A 20,095-nucleotide genomic window follows, 5' to 3' on the forward strand; every position below is an offset into this window, starting at 1 on the left:
ACCCATCACAGTCCCTTGGCCCCATTAGATTCCAAGCTGTTTGTCCCATAAATCCCAAATCCTTGGCCTCACAGTGCCCAGACTCTCGGCCCCATAGACACTAAACCCTTTGTCCCATAGACTCCAAATCCTTGGTCCTCTAGACCCCAGATACTCAGCCCCTCAAACCTCAAGCCCTTGGCCCTCTAGACCTCAAACTCTTGGCCCCATAGATCCCAAATCCTTGGCCCCATGGACTTCAAGCTCTTTGCACCATAGATTCCAAATCCTTGGCCCCTCATCCCTCAAATCCTTGGCTCCTCAAACCCCAAACCCTTGTTCCCTCAAACCCTAAGCCTCTGGCCCTCTAGACCCCAAACTCTTGGCCCCTCAACCCTCAAATCCTTGGCTCCTCAAACCCCAAATCCTTGGCTCCTCAAACCCCAAATCAACCCTTGTTCCTTCAAAGCCCAAGCCCTTGTTCTCTCAAACCCTAAGGCCTTGGCCCTCTAGACCCCAAACTCTTTGCCCCATAGACCCAAAATTCTTGGGCCCATAAACAACAAATCCTTGGTCTTCTAGACCCCAAACCCTCAGCCCCTCAAACCCCAAGTCCTTGGCCCTCTAGACCCCAAACTCTTGGCCCCACAGACCCCAAACCTTTGGCCCCCATAAACTCCAAACCCTTGGACCTCTAATCCCCAAATCCTTGGTTCCCATAAACTCCAAGCTCTTGGTCCCCTAAACCCCAAGCCCTTGGCCCCACAGACCCTAAATCCATGGCCCCCCCCAACCCCAAGCCCTCATCCTGCATCAAGCACCCTCCAAGGGCAGGACGAGTTTCTCTCCGAGTGCTCCCTTGAGGCCACATCCTGCCACTGCAGCACCTCCTAAAACTGCTGCCTCACCCCAAAGCAGAGGGTGCTGGAAGACAAAGGGTGAAAAAAAAAAAAAAAAAAAAAGTCAAAATGGGTTTATTTTATAAAAAAAAAAAAATTTGTACAATTTTAGTTCCTCTATGAAAAAAAAAAAACAACCAAAACAAACCAGCCAACAAAACTTTCTACCACTGCCGTAATGCTTCGATCCACTGCAAACTGTAAAAACAAGCTTTTTATATATTAAAAAACAATTTTACACTTTACAATTTTCTACACACATGCACAAGGTCTCGGCTCTGCTTAGGAAAAAAAAACCAAAAAACAAAAACAACAAAGCAAAACCAAAACAGAACCAAAAATGAACGAAAAAGGGTTTATTCTTCTTAAACTCCAAGTGAAAAATCCCCCCTCCCCGGCCGACCCATCCACTCGCACTCACTGAAGTCTTTTTTGCAGTAAAACACCCCAAAATGGGCTCCCAGTGGCAGCAGCACTGATAGAGTGAGGGGGACCAGGGGGGTGAAACCTGGGTCCTTCGGCCTCGAGAGGCTGGAAGATGAGGGGGAGTGGCAGAGAGGGGTGAGAAACTCCCCCAAAATTACAATTTCCTGGAAATTGGGAAATCCAGCCCCGAGTAGCGCAGTGCTGGATGGGGATGGACCCCCAGGACCCCTCCAGCACCTTAATGTTGTTACTGGTGCTAACTGGGGAAGCCCCCAACCCCTCTGGGGTGACACACATGACCAGTGTGCCACGGCCCAAGCGTTGCCCCCCCCCCCCCGAACTCACACCCTTTTAGTGCTTAGGACAAAATAAATCAAATAAATCAGAATCAAATCCAACCGCACGCCTCCCCGGGATGAAATCTGGCAGCTCCCACGGCCAAACCAGCCCCCGCCCTGCCCAGCCACAACCCCCCCGGGACCCCACGAGACCCCCGACCCGACACAGTGTGGCCAGACAACAGGATCCAGAGGGGAAAAAGGAAAAATTAAAATAAATCCATGAGGTATTTGCGACCTTAACAAATACAAGGGAAGGCAAAACGCTTTCGCGTCCCCCGTGGCGAGGAGGCTGCTGCTCGTGGGATCGCCACGGGCCACCTGCCACCACGGGACATTAATTAAGGACCTCACTGAGCCACGAGCCCTCATCACCCTCACCAGGAACCCCTCGTTTCACTCACCCCACCGGCTCCAGGTCCAGGATTGGACCCTGAGGGACATTTTAAGCTGCTCTGCCTGCAACCTGCGGCCACAGCTCCAACCGGCATGGGGAAGCCCCATGGAGATGCTGCTGGGACCAAGGACATGGGTCACCTCAGGAGCAAGGAAACCACTTAAAAAAAAAAAAAAAAAAATCCTTCTGCTTCTCGTAAAAAACAGATTTTCATTTGCTTTTGTGAAGAGCTGAGCGCGGTAGACCATCAGCAGAGAGGCGAGGAGGATGTTCCTACAGCCGGGAGCATCGCCGCTCCGGTGTCTTGGACGCTGGGGGAGGTTTTCATAGCAGCCACTGATTGCGGAGGTGTTTGCAAAATACTCCCCTCCCCAAAATCTCTAGGATTAAAAACCAGCCCCAGACGGTGGGCGGTGGTTTAAGGTCAGAGCCGGGCCAGTTGCCAGGTAGAAAAAGGGGCAAGAGCAGAAGGTCCTTGGGACCTGATGGTGCTTGAAGACGCTGGTGAAGAACACGTAGAGTTAGCCCTTGAGTTATGGCACCGAAACGCCGTCTCCTTCCTGGCCATGCCACTGTCCTCCGCCGGCTGCGCCTTCTGGGGGGACGCTACAAGGACCTGGGTTTCAGGGGAGGAGGAGGAGGAGGAGGAAGAGGAGGAGGAGGAAGGGGCTCAGCCCACCCCAACGCGGGCCAAGCTGAGGCGGAGGGCGAGTGGTCACAGGTAGGTGATGGAGCCGGGCCTGGGTGCTGCTTCCCGGCGCCCGCCGCAGTTCTGCCCTCGAGCCGTGGCCTCCCTGAACCCCGGCGGAGATGGGGAGGACGAGACGGAGGGGTGCGGAGAGGGTCTTCCCCCCCCCCCCCCCCCCCGACCCCTCTCCATCCCTCTTCAGCTCACACGGAGGTCTCCGACTGCAGCCTCATGACGAACTTGTGCGACTTGGGGTCCACAAACTCCTCCGAGAGCTTGAAGAAAGGGATCTTCTTGGTGCTCACCACGAGGCTGAAGTCCTGGCGCTTCAGCACGAAGACCACCCCATCTTTCAGGCCGTTCGTCACCGGCTCCTCGCTGACCAGCGTCCACTGCTTGGCCAGCCAGCGGTCCTTGTGGTACTGGATGGTGGGCCCGGCCGTCAGGTACCGCTCAAGAAACGCCTTGGAGGAGGGAAAGGACATGTGAAAGTCACCTTCCTAGACCTCAGCCCATTTTTTTTTTGTTTTTTTTTTTTGCAGCCTCAAGCTGCTCGGCAGGTCCTGCAGGAAAAACATCCCCTGCGCGTTGCTCCCTCGGGGTTACACCCACCTTCCTGGCTGGAGCCCCCCCCAACCCTTTGTCCTCCCAGTGGGATGCTCTCACGTGGTGGAGGGGAAAAAAAAAAAAAAAAAAACCACACCCAGCTCTGGACCAAACCCGTGGGCAAACTGGTGGACCTCCCCCTCCGCCCCCCAGCACACCTTGGGCGTCATGTCGTGGGTGATGCAGAACTCGAGGTGCTGCAGGATGCTCTCCATGGTGTGGTAGGGCTGCTGCTTGGTGGTGCGCAGGTATTTCTGCATGGCCCGGGCCATGGAGGCGAAGATGGCTTGAGCTGCCTCCCGTGGGTCCATGATCTCCCGTGGGTTCTTCTGGTCCTCCTCCTGCAGCCGCTTGATGTGGGTGAAGGCTTCTTCCACCGCCACCACCAGCCTGCCGGGAGGAAAATCATGGATGTGGCTGGAGCAGGGCAGAGTCTGGCCAAGAGAGGGAGATCCCCTGGGCTTGGGGGGTGGGGGTGGGAGAGCCACTCACTACCCACCTACCTATGGATGGCCAGAACCCAGCTTCCCACCCCAAAAGAGTTTTGGGGGAGATCTGGCCGCGCCACGCAACAGCCGCGCTTGGGATGCGCTTCCCCAAGAGCGGGGACACCTCGTCTTGGGGGGCTGGAGGTGACACCCCCCACCCCCCCCCCCCGGGGGTCAGCACAGCCCGGGTCCTCACGGGGGTCCTGGGATGGGCACCCCATGGGACAACACAGCAGTGGGGCACCCAGGGCCACCCGGAGCTCGGTCCCCGCCGCCGGCCCCGTACCTGGCGCGGCGTTTCCGCACCCTGCGCTCGTGCTCTGCCTCCTCGTAGTAATACTCGTTGTGGCTGTTGTCGCGTCTCCGGGCAGCCGCCGCGATGACGGCCCGGGACTGGCCCGTGGAATTGTTCGTCGTGTTTTCTGCGGGGGAAAAGGATGAGGTAAGACAGGGGTTGGAAGGGCTGCAGGGTGCCCGATGCTCCCCCTGTCCCAACGGCCGGGCTGTGATCCCGCTCCGGGCTCTCCGGAGCTGAGAGGAAAACACAGGGATGGGGAAGGGAAGGGGGAGAGAGAACAAGAGGAGAAGCCAAGGGAAGGGGAGCTCACCCTCGCCGAGGGAATAGACTTTAAACCCGGACATTTTCTTGGACAGGACGGATTTTGGCAGGTTGAGGAGGGCGGGGTTGTAGACCGGGAAATCGTGGTAATAGTTCTCCAGGATCCACACGGCTGCTCGCTGGATGCTGCAAGGAAACAGCCGGGCACGGGGGGGTGTGTGTGGGGGGCACGGGGAGCTGGTCAGCACCGTGCCGAGGGTCCCGGGTTGGTGGTGGTGGCGGGGGGGGCACACAGCCAGGGCGGGATGAGGAGGGAAGGTCGCCCGCACCCACTCGTGAATACAGGCGTGCACCTCCGCCCGCACGAACACCCACGCATCGGTGCGCACACCTCCGCACGGGAACGCACGACACCCCCCCCCCCCCCCAGCCTCAAGAACCCACGCACACCAAGGGTGAACAACGCCAAAGGGGGGGACCCCCCCCCCCCCATACCTGAGGTGGCCGACGTTGTAGAAGCGGCTGGCCCCGTCGGCGGAGCGCACGGCCTTGAGGGTGAACTGGGGCTGGAGCTGCCGCAGCTCCAGCAGCACCACGGCCAAGTAGTGCACGAAGAGCAGCGCGTCCACCAGCGAGACGGCGTACTGCACCACCCCCTGGTAGTTGCGGTCCCGCGAATCCAGGATCCGCACGCCGTAGAAAAGCCAGTAGGAAACGACGAGGAGGAAGACGAGCACCATGAGCAACGCTCGGAAGACGAAGACGCGAGGGAAGAAGGCTTTGGGGCGACGGAAGAAAAGAGCCCAGCTGCCCAGCAGGAGGATGAGGAGTTTGAAGGCCACGGAGATGAAGAGCCCCTCGCAGGGTGTCCCGCAGGGCTCCAGCTCCTCCCGCCACAGCAGCTGGGGCAGGAGCATGAAGGCGAGGGGGGTGAGGAAGGCAAGCAGCGCCAGCGCCCCGGCCAGCGAGACGCCCAGGTGCCGGGAGCAGTCCAGGTGGGCGCTGTCCTCCATGTCCTTGGTGATGCGGGTGATGTCATCGTGCGAGATGCTGTGCTCCGACGTCCCCGTCACCACCGTGGTGGTCTCGCCCCAGTTGTCATCCTGGGGGAGAGCCGATGATGGGAGGGTTACGCCGGGGAGGGTTCCGTCTCCCCCCCAACCCCAGCACCCCCGGGGGGGCTGCCCACCCCAACTCCAGCGTGTCCCGTCCCCCAAACCTCAAAGCCCGGCGCGCTGCCCGGCACCATCACCCCCATTTTGACCGCGGAAACCTCAGCCTGGGGTTGGGCAGCGATTTGGCCGGGACCCTCTCGGAAACCCTCGGCGGCGGCTCCGTGCCGCGCTTCCACCTCTCCGGCACCGGCGAGAGGAGCTTTGGAAGTGGGAAGCATCCTGCTTCCAGGCAAACCCCCTCATTAGCGGGGCCAGAAGGAACATGCCCGGCTGCCGTCCCAACACACCCTCGCCGCCGCCTCCCCCCAGCACCGCGCCGGGCAGGATTAAATCGCCGGCCATCCGGCAGCTGAAGAACACCGGACGGGTCTCCCATGGCCTCCAAAAACCCCGCTCCCTCCAGCCAGGGGGGGTGCAGAAACGACCCGTCCCCGTTTGATTCCTTCCCAGCTAAAACGTGGGGGTTTCAAGGGAGGGAGACGTTGCGCCGCAGGCGCTGAGAACACCGCCCCGGCGCAGCCACGGGTCTGTCCATCTGTCCGTCCTCTCGCTCAAGACTTTCGCGTTCTGTTTTACAGCACTTCAGCACCCCTGAAACTTGGGGTTTTATCACATCGCATTTTTCTCCCCACCACCCCCCCCGCCTCCCCGCCCTGGATTTCTGCGGGAAAGTCAGTGATTTCATTCCAAACAGCAAAATAAAGCCGCAGCCTGGGGCTTTCTGGAGGGGTGGGAAGCAGAGGAGGGTCTGGGAGGATGAGCCCATATCCCAGCCCGTCCCCAGGTGAACCCACGCTGCCATCAGCTCGCTCCAGCCACAGCTGGACCGGGCGGGCTCAGCCGCCGGCATCCCGGCCGCCGCGAAGCCCGGCCTCTCCTGGCGCCCGATTGCTTGGTGGGGGGAAGATGAAAAGAGCTGGAGCCGCCTGCGTAGGTGGCTGGGAGATGATTAAAGCCAGGGAACGGGCTCCACGGCAGCCGGAGGGGTTGCGGCACCCAGCGTGGGGGGGCACGGCAGAGCCGCCCCCGCTTGCCACTCGTGCCGTGGGACCACGGGGGGGGGGGGCCGGTGGAGGGATGCAGCACGGGGGGCTTCCTCCACACCAACCCGCCCGCCGGTGCGATCTTGCTGGCAGCCGGGGTTATTAACACTCCGGCACGGCCGAGCCGGCATCGCCCGCAGGCGCCGAGCGAGGAGCTGGAGCTAATCCCTAGGGAGTGGATCCCCAGGGAGCGGATCCCTAGGGAGCGGATCCCCAGGGTGTTTTCCACCTTGGGCAGCCCTTGCCCACCCCGGCTGCTTCGCCCCCCGCCGGGGGCGCCGCGACAGCCGGTCCCTTTTTTTTTTTTTTTGTTTTTTTTTCATTTGCACCCGCGCCCGCCTTCCCCGCCGGCGCCGCCGTCCGCCAGCCAAAGGGCCAGCCCAACCGGCTCAACCGGAGCACCAGGCGTGCCGGGAGCCCCCGCGCCCCGCCGGCGGCTCCCACCCTCGGCCGCAGCCCCGCGCCGGGGCAGAGATGCCAACCCTATACCTCCCCCCCCCCCCCCCGCCCCCCAACCCCAAACCCCAAGCCCAACTCACCCTCTCGTCCCCCCGGGTGGACTCATTGTCCAACAAGGGCTCGCCCGGCGCTTGGATGGTCACCGACTTGTCCCCCCGGCTCCCGTCCCGGCTTTTGGAGCGGTGGCGGTCCCGCCGGTCCCTGGAAGGCAAGAGGGTGACACCGGGGTGGGTGCGCTGGGCTGGCAGCACCCATTAAAGGCCAGGGGATCCCCCCCCCCGAGCTCACTGACCCCTCACCTGTGCTTGCGGGAGCTGCGGGAATGCCCGGACTTGTAGGAATATCCCGAGTACTGCGACTCATTGTCCATGGTGTCGGAGCGCCGGGGCTTGTGCCGCTCCACGCCGAAGGGCTTGGGTCTCCCCGGCCCCGGGACAGCGGCCAGGGCCTCCTTCAGAGGGGGCTTCTTCAGGCCCAGGGGCACCTTCAAGAAGTCGACTGTCACCTTGAGGGACTCTATTTTGATCACCTGGTTGGGCTCGTTTCAGGAGAAAACGGTTCGCCTGCCTGCGGAGGCGAAGGGAAGGGTCAGGGGCGGCGCGGCGGCGTCCCGGCGATCGCCCGGCGGGGTCCCGGCTGCTGGTGAACATCCCCTCGCCCACCACCCACCCCGTCCCTGCACCACCACAGCTCCGGCCCCAGTGGCAAACGGGGACGGGACTTCAGCAGGGAAAGGGAATTTTGGGTCACTTTGGGGCATTTTCTATTTTATCCCATGCCCAAGCTGGGTCCGGGATGGCCACCTTTCCCTTTATTAATGATTCTGCACGATTAGCTTCTGTTTCGGGTGTTTTACACTTTAATTAATATCACGATCGTTATTTTAGCTGCCAAGAGAGTGCCTAGGGTGGGGGCCAAAAGGAAAAAAAAATAAAAAAAAATGGAATGAATAATTGGGTGCAGGCAACGTTTCAGGCCCATCTCGCAGCACGGGGCTCTGCCTGGACACGTTTCCCAGCAGGGAGCCGGGATCTCACCCGCAGGAGTCCCGGTTGCTCGAGGAACGTCGCTTCCCCGGCTGCCGGGAGCCACCTCGGGTGGGACCACTGGCCCGGGCCACCCCGGCGGCGTCCGGGCCACCGCTCCACCACCTCAAGGCTGGCTCGGAGCAGACCCCGTCACCCCCGTGAGCTGACTCACGGCTGCCAGGTCGTTATTAGCCAACCCCAAACTCCCATTACAGCCATCTGTAGGTGCACACGTATATAAATATATACACACGCGCACATGATAGCCACCTACGCCTGCTTATGGTGCCGGGTCTCTGCTGGGTTGGGAAAATAACACCTTGCTTAGCTCCCAGCCAGGCACCGGCTCCTCGGGCAACGGCTCGGGGATGTGGGCAGGAGGTTGGTGGTCTCCCAGGGTCCCCGGTGACCCCGCTGGTTTTGGGGAGTCCCAAGCTGCTCGCAGCCCTGATGGGGGGGTTCAGTGTTACCTCGCCCGGATCCCACTGGGAAAGGGGACCCAGACACAGATGGGAGCCACCGGTGACATCTCCCCGTGCTGGGGGATGCTGGAATCCGTTGGAGGGGTCCTGCCAAATTCTCCTGCCCTCACCCTAAGGGTGCTGGGGGGCAGCAGGCATTAGGCACCCCCCAGAGCCCCAAACCTCCCCCCCCCTCCTTCCCAGCCAGCACCCCATGCCGGGGGGGCCGCGCCGGCTGTGTTTGGGGGGTGGGCCCGTGCTGGGTTACCACGGAAATACCATTTCAACCAAATAAAACCCAAACGTCTTTTGGCCTCTTTTCCAAGGCCTCAAAGAGGGGGAGATGGGGTCGAGGAGGCAAAAGAGGGCGGGGGGGGGGGATCCTTTTGTCCCAGATGCTGGATGCTCACACATTTATCACTATGGAAACAAAAGCGCAACACCCCCCCCCTGCCCCCCCCTCCCTCCCCACGCCGGTTGTCTAGGAGATGGCAACAGGGCCGGGAACTCGTCCCGGCATCCCCAGCGAGCGATGGGGGAAGGGGCTGGGAGAGAAAGGACCCCCCTGTGCCCCCAACCTCCTGCCAGCCCCCCTTCTTCTGGGCTTTGTTTGCAGGCAGGGATCGGGTTTCTGCTGGGAACAATGCCGGGGCCTCGGCCATCGGCGCAGGGGGGGCCCGGACTGGTTTGTCCCCCGTCCATTGACACCACGAGGGGGGTTAAGAGCGGGGCAGGGGGATGGACCCGGGGGGACTCACCGGCGGGGAGGTGGGGGTGAAGCGGGTGCAGGCGGGTGCTGTCCCCCGTCCTGGTGGTCACCGAGGCACTCGGGGCATCCTGAGCCTCCGGCGGGGATGGCATCCAGCTGGCGGGGGCTAAAGTGGGGGGGGGGCTGCGCATGGAGTAGGGGCTGGGGGTGGTGGTGGGGGGAAGCCACTCACAGGACGGGCGGCCGTGCCGGGGGGCCGCGGTCGAGCTGGAAGAAACGAGAAAGCAGTGAGGAACCAGGCATCCCCCCCCCCCCCCCCCGCGGGATGACGCAGCCACGTGTGCGGGGGAGAAGCCGCGAGGCGGCACCCCGGGGCACCCCCAGGCGAAGTCCATGTCCTGCAGGTCACCCCCCCCCCCCCCCCCCCAAACCCCGAGAGCTCCTCGCTTGACCTTGACCCCCGGCGAGCGCCTGAGAAGAACGACGGGGAGGGAAACTGGGCACCCCCCCTCCAGCAATCGCATCCTCACTGCATCAGCACCCTGCCCCGTACCTCAGCACTGGATGTGGCCCTCCCCGAGGCGTCCAGAGCCAGGCTGAGCACCGCTCCCCCCCTGTTCCCGCGCCCCCCCCCGCCAGCCAGAGCCAGGGGAGGCGAAGCTGATTTATCAACCAAAATCAAGGTGGGGTTTTCCAACGCATCTCGGCGATTCAAGGCACCACCGGCCCGCGGATTGACTGCTCCTCGGCCACCACAATCCCGCGGCCAGCAGCCACGCTTCAAGGCCACCCCCCCCCCCCCCCGAGTCAGGGGTCCCCCCACGGTGGCGTGGGGAGCTCAAGGCTGTCCAGGTCCCAGAGGCAAAAACCAGAGCTGAAGGTTGATCTGTTCAGAGGGAGAACAAGGCGGGCACTGGGATCTCACGCTGACGAAGGAGCAGAGGTCACGGGCAGAGGCTTTGGGGCCCTTTCCCAGGGCAGAGCCGCGGCGCGGGACGGTTTGCTCCGGCACGATCCATGACTGAACCACGGGCGACCTCCACATCCAGACCGACGAGGACCCTCCGTCTTGCCAGGAACAAAACAGCCGAATTTTCTCCCCGGCAAAGGCTGGCGGGGGGGAATAACACCCCCCCCCCCCCCCAACCCAGCGAGGTTAATTTGTAAATCAAACAGCCATCCCCACAGGTCGCTGGAACCCGGAGCTCCTCGTCCTCCTGTCCTGCCGACACTTGGGTGCTGGTGGAGCAACTTGGCCGCTCCGGCGGGGAAGAAAGGGATTTTTTTTTTTTTTTTTTTTTTTTGATGGTTTGCCCGGCAGAGTGAGGAAAGCCGGTTCGGCAGCACGAGGTGCTCGGGTGGAGAGGCTGGCAATGGATGCCTCGTCTCCAGGAGAAGCAGCTTCGCCTTACCGAGCCCGTAGAGACGCAGAGCAACCGCCGAGGGCTGGGAGCCAGAGCCAGACGCATGCAAACGAGGAGGAAAACTCTCATTTTTAATAGCGAGGTGATTAACCATCAGAACAAACTCCCCAGGGGAGGTGAGGATTTGCCATCTCTTGACATCTTCAAGTCCAGACTGGATGGCTTCTCGGGATGATGCTGGAGCACATCACAGGGTTCAAAGCAGAGAGAGATCGGCTGGGGCTTCGGGGCGGTCAGAAAAGCCACTGCCGCCGTCTCTCCTGCCTTTGAGTCCGAGAACCTCAAACATGAACTATCTTTTGCATTCAAATGCTCAAAAAAAAAAAAAAAAAAAAAATAATCCAAGCGTTTCTAGATGAGAAAGCTTTCTTATTTCAAACAGCTCCAGGGGAAATCCCAAGAGGGAAATCCTCTCCTCCTGGCCCCAGCCAGGCAGCATGCCCCTCGGACCGGGCAGCACAAACCCACGCCGTGTTTCTCTCGCCCTGCTTTATTCAGCATTGAGACCTCACGAGAGAGGGGCACGACGTTTGCTGGAGAAAAACCCACTTTGAGCGAAGGGAAGAGGGAGAAATCGGCGGCTGAACCACTTCTGTGCTGGCCAGGAGGGTTGGGACAGGCCCGGCTGCCTTCGCACTGGAGCGGAGCGGCGAGAGTCCAGCCGTTCCCGTGCCAGAGCTCAGCGATTTACGCCACTGGTGCTTTTTTTTTTTTTTTTTTTTCCAGCATCTGCAAATCTAGATCAATTAAATAAATACCAGCGTTCAGTCAGGATGCTCGAAGGTGGTGACGAGAGGGGTGTGAACGCAGCCCTTCGCACACTGGTGATAGCTGGCTTCTTCAGTGCCGGGGCCAAACAGGAGCGGGAGGAACCATCAGCCACATCTGGGCAGGTGTTTCCCTGCTAGACCCAACAAGCATCGTGGCGACGGGGAAACTGAGTCACAGAGCGGGCCGGGAAGACCCTGGGGTCCTGGATTCCCAGCACATGACTCCACCACTGTTGATCCTCCCAGTAAGCCTGGGAGGGCTGGAAGCCCAGCTCCGCCCTTGACAGAGATGGGGAAACTGAGGCACGCCGCAAGCCGGAGTCCGTAGCTGTTTATGGTCAGGCAGAAACCCCAACGCGAGCCTCAGCCCTGCCTCACACCGTAATTTTGGGGCTGTCCTCCCTCACCGTGCCGACACCGGGGTGGTTGGTTGGCCCGGGGGTCCCTGAGCGGTGATGCCCGCGGTGGGGATGCCGCCGGCACGCCTCCAGAGCCGGCCTGGGACCCGGGGGCACCTCCCGGCCCTGGGCCTGCTGAGCCAAGTGCCCAGCACGTTCGCTCGCTTGGCTACACAAACACGCTGCCTCCGCACAAAATCTGCCTCCCCCCTGCCCCCCCCAGCACCGAATGCTGGGGAGACAGCAGGGGTGCTGCCGGCACCGGGAGCTGGGCGCCCACAGGTGACCCGCAAAGAGCAGAAGGTGGGTGCGTGGATATGAAAAACCCCCACGGGGGCTCCTGTGTGGATGCGGGGGGGGAAGGTGGGGTCCCCAGGCAGGAGCTGGGGGGGGGGTCAAAGCAGCTCACCCCATCACATCTATTCAAACCCCAAGCACCGGCCATGCATCACCCACTGAGGAGCTGGAGAGAAGCCACCAAGGCAATCCCCTCGCCCCCAACTCTTTGCGCGCCCCCTCCAGAAGCACAAACACCAACAATTTTCCTTCCTTTCTCCCCAGGCCATGTCCAGCCCTCCACCTCCTCTCTGCTGAGGCTTCCCAGCGCCCTCACGGTGCATCCCTCAACCCTGAGGCTGCTCTGCTCCTTTCCACAGCCGAGTCCCCCCAGGTCGGGATGGGACAGTGGCCACCCTGGTCCCCCCCGCCGCTGCTCCAGCCCCGGGAGATGCCGCTGCTGGGAGGAATCCACAAACTTCCAGCTCTTTGGTCCATTGGCACGACCGGGTGCTTCAGAGGGACGCAGGAAAGCCCAAGTGGCTTAATCCAACTCCCCCATGGGGTCTCATTCTGCTCTCAAATTGCTCAGCGTCAGCTTGGACGCAGAAGGTTTAATATCCCTTCCAAACAGCCAGCTTTTATTGCGATCACTCGGGATTGTTACAACATCCACAGGAACGTCCAGTCCCTTGAGTGCTCGGTCCCCACCAAGTTTCCTCCAGTGGGGAAATCCCGCTGCGTGACTACAGGACAAAGCTCAGCTTTTCACCCGGCATTTCAATCCCATCGCGTGTCCGGGAGCGATGGAGGTCAGGGATGGACTAGCTGGCCTCTGCGTGGGTAAAAATGACTGCACTGAGATCTAGAACCAGAGGGAGAAAAAAAAAAAAAAAAAAAAGGGGGGGAAAGAAAAAAAAAAAAAGTACAAAACCCAGGGATTTGCATGAGAACGGGGCTCGATGCAAAGAGAAAGGTATTTGCATTGCAAAATGTGCTGGCACCAAGGGATCCTAACCGTGGCCCTACAGGGCGCTCGCCGGCCCATCTCGGCACCCAGCACCCCCCATCCTCGCAGCCCCCCAGCCGCCTCGGCCCGAGCTCGCGGGGAGCGCTCGGGGCTCCCCGGGAAAACCAGCAGCAGCTTCACCCTCCCGGGTTCTGGTGGCGGGTCCAGGTGGAGGTGGGATGGCACCGTGACGCCCCAGCACATCGCCACCCCCACTGCCCAAATCACACCTCCCCGTCGTCGTCCCCCCCCCCCCCGCCCCTCCGGCCACACCGGTGGCACCTCCGGGTGGGATGTTGACGCGACGTGACAAACCTACGGTCACCCTGGGACACGGGGGGGATGGCATCCCGCGGTCCCAGGCCGCTTCTCCGGTGGTCACCAGCATCCGAGCGGGATGCGCGGACGTGGCGAGCCGAGGAGGCGCCGGGCTCCGCGCTCGGGCTTCGGGCCGTTATTTTCATTCCAGCGCCGTCCTCCGAGAGCATCGTCGGAAGCTCTGTCCCCAGAGTGCTGCAGGGACACCCCAAAAAGCCAATTCCAACCCCAAAGGGACACCTGCGGCGCAAACAACTGCGCTTTTAGATTGATCAGAGCTTTGCTCCAGGTACCTCAGACTTATCCCTACTAAATCCTGCCAGGCTGCGGCGGGCAGACAGCATTATCCTTGTCTCGGAGCCTGGAAAAGCGGCGTAGAGATGGGATCTGTCTGGGTCCAGGGAGGGAGCGAGGCGACTGCTTTCACCCACCGACCACGGCGCTCGAGGTGGGGGCCGCGCTCAGCCCCAGGTGGCACACGCCTTTGGAGGGCACGAGGGAAAAAAAAATCCCTGGCGTGGGCTCCAGCTTTGGCGACTGGTTCCTGCCACCCCCGGTGCCACGATGGCAACGGGTCCGAGCAGTCGTGGCTTCATCGCTGGCACGGGGGCAGCCAGGGAAGGGCGGCGAAGCCCCGTGGTTTTCTCTCAGGCCCCCTCCCAAACATCCCGGCTGGACAATAAAGCCGTAAAGCATCTACCGGCGCTCAGAAAACAGAATCAAAATCTCAAATTGAGTGTCAGACCAAAGAGTGGGGGCTGATTCAGCCCTGCCTGACGCCAGGGAGATGGGCTCCCTGCCTTCCCCCCCCAGCCCCATTGTCTGCGAGCGGATGAAAACAAGAAACCACATTCGATCATTCAAATGGCCGAAGGGAGCTCGGGGATGGGCAAGCGGTGCCCCCAGCCCCGTGCCCGTCCTCGGGGCCGTGCCCCCACCATGGGGGGCTGCCCCTGGGACCCGCAACCCTAAACCAACCACCCCACCGGCCAAGAGCCAGGTGAGGGGCCATCGCCGGCTCCAATGAAGTGGTCTGCTAATTAAATCAGCCGGTCTCATCCCGAGCTTCCCCCCACCCCGCCCCAGCACAAAGGCGGTGTAAATACACAGGAGAAGCCCGGCTGCGCAGAGATCGCATCTGACTCAGGCTGCCTAGGAGCCCAGCTCGGTCCCAACACAATCCCGAATTGCTGTGATTAAGCAACAGCCGTCCCCAGAGGCTCCGTGAAGATAATATTTAATTTTTTTTTTTTTTTTTTTTTTTTAAACCTCCGCCTCGGTTATTATACCAAGGCCTGGGGGGGGAAAACAGACTCTACGCCCTCTCCCAAGGAAATAAAGCCTCTCGCCCCAGACAGAGCAGCAGGGCCGATGTCTGAGCTCGGCACAGAGCAGAGGGAACTCCCTGTTGGCTCAGGGCGCTGTGCCAGGATGGGACCAAGAGAAACCGGCTCAGAATCCGGCCGGGTCTCTCGCAGAAGCAGGTGAGGGCAGACACCCCCCCCCCACACCCCCCCCCCAACACACACACACACAGATTTGGCAGATTTCAGCCGGTTTTCACCTCCCCATCCTCAGAGCAGCCACCCAGCCCCGCCGCAGGGCAGGTAGCGGGGTGGACACCCCATAGGTGCCCACCCTTGTCCCCCGCGGCCACCGCCACGGTCACTCGGTGGCTCGCGGGGGTGGCGGGGAGGGAGCCCTGCGCTTCCACCCACGCTGGGCACAAAGGGCTGGGGGGGGCCAAGGGCTGGTTGACCGCAGCTTGGCCAGTAAACTCCAGAATAAGCGTGCCCGCTACGGAGTGGCAAAGCCACAGGCGCCGGTGCAAGCCAGGGAGGGGGGGGGTGGTGGTGGTGGGGGGGGGCACCCAGCCCTGCTGCGTCGCCCACCGGGGACGCTCCCAGTGCCAGCGGAGCCTGCGGGAAGGGAGCGCCCAGCACCCCGGGAGCGGGGCCCATCCCGGGGTGCACCCCCCCATACATACACCCGCCCCCCCCCCCCCCTTATGCTTTAGGGCTGAAGGTTAAAAAAAAATTAATCCTGGCAGCCCCGCATCCCCCCGAAACGTAACGAGGCACCCTCGGGAGCGGGGCTCGCCGAGCAGCCGCTCCCCGCCTGGCCGCCGGCCCAGGAAAGTCCCCGGCTTCCCAGGCCCGGCCCCAGGCTCCGCACCCCTTTTCCCCACCGATTTCTCTCCCCCCCCCTCCCCGCCGCCCCCCGCCCCGCACTCACCATCTCCACCGCACCTTTGTGCGCGCCGTGTGTGTGTCCGTCTGTTTCCCTCCCCCCCCCCCCCCCCCCCCCCCGCCCGCCCCCAAAGCACCAAAATCCCGGGGCTGCTGCTGCTCCAGCGGCGGTGGCGGAGGAGGAGGAGGAAGAGGAGGAGGAGGAGGCGGAGGAAACCCCGAATCCCAGCGGAGCGGCTCTCCCACCCCCCCTCACCCCCGGCCCGGCACCCCCCGCCCCCCCCCCCCGCCGCTGTTCCCGGCCGCTCCCCCCGCGCCCGCCCATTGTCTCCGCTCCGCGCTCCCAGCGCCCCTCCGGGGCCATTGTCTTGGGGGGGGGGGTGGGAGGAACACACGGACGGACAGACGGACACACACACGACGGACAAGACGACAACGACCCCCCGGCTTCCTTTCCCCCCCCCCCCGCCCGCCCCGGTCCTCGATGTGCAGCCCGGTGTTTGGGGATAAGGATGGTGGTGGGGTGCCCTGGGGGGTCCCCACTGCTTTGGGGGTGTGTGTGTGTGTGTGTGTGCAGTGGAGCTCGGGGTTAAGCCCCCCCCCTTCGGATTCAGCGGTCGTTGAGGGTCACGCAGAGCCCACGAGGGCCTCGCGCCTGGGGGGGGTGTGTGTGTGTCACTGTGCCCCCCAAGTGCCCCCCTCAGCACCCGGCCACAGGCCAGGGTGGGGGGGGGGAAAGGACGAGCCTGCGCCCCCCCCCCCCCCGAGGTGCTCCCAAAAGGGGTAACAGCCCACGGGGGTTGTGTTTCTGCTCCCCCCTTTGTGCCAGGCTGGGCTGTTTTGGGGTCGGGGTAAGGACATCCCTGTGATCAAGAGACTCACCCCAGCCCGTGGGTGCCCCCACCCGTGAATGCCGAGTCCATTGCCCCGGTCTGGCTCTGTCCCCCTGCCCGTGTGCCCGAGTGTGTGTGGGGTATCCAGCCGTGCCCCTCGTAGTCGGGGTGTCACAGCTCGGCCCAGCTCACCGCACGTGGGAGCTTCTCTGTGCCAGAGGCTGACCTCGAGTGGGAGCAACTGGAAGACCCCCCCCGCCTCCCACCCCCCCAGGGAGCAAGGAGAGATGGGACACAGACACGGGGGAAGCAGGGGGTTAGCGCTTTGGGGCAGCACTATCCCCTTACCCAGCATCACCCGTGGGAAGGAGCCTGTGCTCTCACGGGCCACTCGCACCCCTTGGCAGCGGGGGTGCTGGGGGGGGGCACCCTCAACTGCTCCAGAGGGAGGGACCCCCAATCACCCCTGCCCCCCCATCCCCCGGGGCTCGGGACCCCAACGCAGAGCGCCCTGCAAAGCCACTACTCCCTCCATTGGGCCGGGGTGGGGGGAAAGGCCAGAGTGCGTGGGACTCCCGCCACGCGTGGGGGAACCCTGCGGCGGGGGCGCATCACCTACCCGGAACAGCCAGGCCGAGCCGCCGGGCGCTTTATATCAATGAGCGAGGCTGGGAACGGGCTGGGCCCGCCCCCTGGAGCTGCCCAATGGCGTGAGGCGCTCTCCTCCCGGCGCACGCCATTGGTCGGATTTAAATGGCTTGTTTTCCCTTAATGGGGAGGAGTGTCCGGGATGGGCGGGTTTAGGCTTAAGGTTTAAGATTTAGGTTTAAGATTTAGGTTTAAGGTTTAGGTTTAAGTTTAAGGGTTAGGTTTAAGTTTAAGGGTTAGGTTTAAGGTTTAGGTTTAGGGTTGTCCCTGGTCAGGCTGGAGGAGTCTTGCTCTGCTTGAGCCCTGACACAGCTCAGCCCATGTGTTTTGGGTCCCTCTGGGTTCACCCCAGAAGCCGAAGCACCGGGTGGGTGGTGTCCAGCAGCATCCCCAAGTGCGTGGGTCCAGGCTGAGCTCGGGGAGAGCTGCAGGGAGGGAAAGGGCAGCCAGAGTTGTAAGCTGGAGGACAGAGCTCAGGGCACCTCAGGAGGGACCCCCCCACCCAAGTCTGGACAGCTTCTCCTTCCTTTTTTTTTATTGAGGGTCTTGGCTCTTGTGGAAATGCTCATCCAGGAGCCACCGTTGTGGGATGCCCCACGGAGTTCAGTGACGCTTTTCCCGCTGTGTTTTCCCACCTCCCAGTTCGGCTCCATGCTGCAGTTGTCACGGGGAATCCCAGCTCCAGCCTGTTCCCTGGGGCAGGTTGAGGAGCCTCAGGGGTGCTCCAGGTCCTTCTCTGCCTTCACCCACAAAAGGCGCAAGGAGGCACGATGCTGCGTCTTGCACCAGCCGTGGAGATTTGAGGGAGGCAGATCCCAGGCTGTGCGCGTCCCCTGGCTCCTGGCACAGAGCTGGGGGGTCACTGTTCCCCCTTTTCACGTGGCCCAGTGGGCTGTGTAAGCCACTGGAGCAGCCTTGAGGTGTCACCTCGGGGGGTGCAGGAGCTGTGGCCAAGTTTAGGTCATTATGACCCAGCAGGACTTTGGGGATCCCTGCTGGCTGTGGGTCCCCTCTGCTTTCCCCCCTCCCCGCAGCCAGCTGCCCTGGGCTCTCTTCTCGTTCCCACTCTGGCTCCGGGAGTGATTGATGGGCCCTCGGAGCTCAGTCCTGGCCAGCTGGGGTTGCTGGAGCCTCCCTGCCATCTGGGCTGGGCCGCATTGTTCCACCTCGTGATTTACAGGGATGGTCCCCTCCCTCCACACCCTGCTCTCAGGATGGAAGAGCCTGCCCGGCTCTGCAAGGAACATGGGAAGAACCTGGGACCAGCGGGGCACAGGGTGCTGGGCACTTCCCACCCATCTCCTGGGGCTGAAGGGGTCCCCAGAACCAGCTCTGTCTTGCCGCGTTCTTGGCAATGACCTTTTGCAATGCAGGGAAGACCCCAGGCCCTTGCAAAGTCCTCACACGCCTCCCTGAGCGGAGCTGGGGGGGGGGGAAGTGGTGTCCCCTCACACCCGCCGGACCCCTTTCCTTGCCCAAAGCCGCCCCACCACCCCCCACACAAACAACCAGACCCCAGCCGGGTCCAGCACCCATCAGTCCCAAGGTGTCACGACCGGGCTTCCCGCTCCGTAGGGAGGGGAACGGAGGCTCCGGGCAGACAACTCGCAAGATTAGGAATCCTAGAAAATGGGGTGTGGGGTGACAAGCCTCTCCCTGCCCCAAGCAGGATCAGCAGCATCTAACCCAGCCCCACAGAGGTTTGTCTGACCCAGCTGCAAGCCCCGGGGCTGCGGGATGCTGGTGATTGTGCTGGACCCCCCCTGGGCCCGCTGGCCCCCCTCTCCCAGCGCCATGGGCTGTGCACCCTGCCTGTGGTGGGGGGACACACGACCCCTGGGTCCCAAATTTGCTCCGCTGCTCTCTCTGGTCTCTGTCCAGACGGGCTTTTTATCTCTGCCAGGCGATCGCCGGCGCGAGGCGTCCGATGGCTCATTAGCTCCCGCTCGGTGTCTCGGAGGAAGGGATCAGATAAGTGTTTTATCTAGGGAGACCGTCGGCCCTTTTGGGCCGGGGCCTGTCTCTCCCAGCCGCCCGGCTCGGATCAGCATCGCGGCCTCGGGGGCCCCTTGTGCTCCAAACCAAGCATGAAATGAGCATTTTACACGATGGGTCACGGAGGATGCTTTTGGGAAGGTCCTGCCTGCGTGCACGGGTGACATTTGCCTTTGTCCCTTGCCCTCCCCCAGCCCTGCAGTGGGGTTTATGGTGGGTCCCTTCGCAGGGGATGGGGATGCTCCGGGGCCCGGCTGGCAGGGATGGGGGTCCGCAGCCTGGGGGGGGGAGGGTGGTGACAGGGGTCTGGTGTGTGATGTGCAGGGTCCCTTCTTGGGGACCCAGCAGATGGCACTGCCGCCTTGCGCAGGCGAGCTGGGGACACAGCTGCTGCCCACGGTGACATCCCCGGGGGGACCAGGGCGCAGGCAGGCAGCCTGGCCCTGGGGCAGCAGGCTGAAACAAGGGGTGTCCTTCCCCCTTCCCAAACCGGGGTGTCACATCCTCCTCCGGATACTCCTTTTTAGGGGAGGAGGGGACAGGGAAGGAAGGCAGCAGCCACCCCCACCTCGTTGTTGCTGGGGCAGGGACACAGAAATGCCGCTGGGATGAAGGATCTGAGCAGCTTCATGCACGTCTCTTTATCTGCACCGTCAGGACTATTTTCCGTAGGTATTTTTCAAATGAAAAGCCCCAGTGAAAGAATCCTTGTGCACACACCTGAGCACCGGGACCAGCGTCCTCCAGAAGCCAGGGGAGATGAAGAGATGGAGGTGTGTATGGGGAAGGAGAGAGAGAAGGAAATAGCTGTGGGACTAGGGAAAGAGTTGGGAAGCGTCTAGGAAAATGCTCGGGGAGGGAGAGGAGAAGCTGAGCTGCCCGTCACCCTGCCTGCCCGCCAGCACAAAGAGCAGGCAAGGGACCCAATCTGTTGGAGATGACAGCAAGGCCAGAACCAGCATCTAAATTAGCATGAAGCG

The 20,095-nt window shown here is 62.3% G+C and overlaps 1 protein-coding gene across 2 annotated transcripts; it reads right to left on the bottom strand.

Annotated features, from left to right (window-relative positions):
- Positions 1-1,219: 1,219 nt before the first annotated feature.
- VANGL2 (VANGL planar cell polarity protein 2) lies at positions 1,220-15,795 on the bottom strand. 2 transcript variants are annotated; one of them, XM_042784473.1, is made up of 9 exons: positions 15,686-15,795; positions 9,305-9,522; positions 7,357-7,624; positions 7,138-7,258; positions 4,876-5,483; positions 4,430-4,566; positions 4,108-4,243; positions 3,492-3,723; positions 1,220-3,191 (listed from the first exon to the last, which is right to left on the bottom strand). In XM_042784473.1, the coding sequence occupies exons 3-9, from the start codon at positions 7,425-7,427 to the stop codon at positions 2,931-2,933; spliced, it is 1,566 nt and encodes a 521-aa protein (XP_042640407.1). In that variant the 5' UTR covers positions 7,428-7,624; positions 9,305-9,522; positions 15,686-15,795; the 3' UTR covers positions 1,220-2,930. The 2 variants fall into 2 exon arrangements, with proteins under 2 accessions (XP_042640407.1, XP_042640409.1); XM_042784475.1 differs by lacking the exon at positions 15,686-15,795 and adding an exon at positions 9,809-13,327.
- Positions 15,796-20,095: the final 4,300 nt, after the last annotated feature.

Source organism: Tyto alba, unplaced genomic scaffold (genome assembly GCF_018691265.1).
Source record: "Tyto alba isolate M040663 unplaced genomic scaffold, T.alba_DEE_v4.0 Super-Scaffold_8, whole genome shotgun sequence".
Taxonomy (NCBI): domain Eukaryota; kingdom Metazoa; phylum Chordata; class Aves; order Strigiformes; family Tytonidae; genus Tyto; species Tyto alba.

Coding starts and splice junctions, on each gene's coding strand:
- VANGL2 (XM_042784473.1), bottom strand. CDS start 7,427: ATGGACAATGAGTCGCAGTACTCGGGATATTCCTACAAGTCCGGGCAT. Junction 7,259..7,356: donor CGCAGCTCCCGCAAGCACAG/GTGAGGGGTCAG, acceptor CTTGCCTTCCAG/GGACCGGCGGGACCGCCACC. Junction 4,244..4,429: donor AGTCTATTCCCTCGGCGAGG/GTGAGCTCCCCT, acceptor TTTCCCCCGCAG/AAAACACGACGAACAATTCC.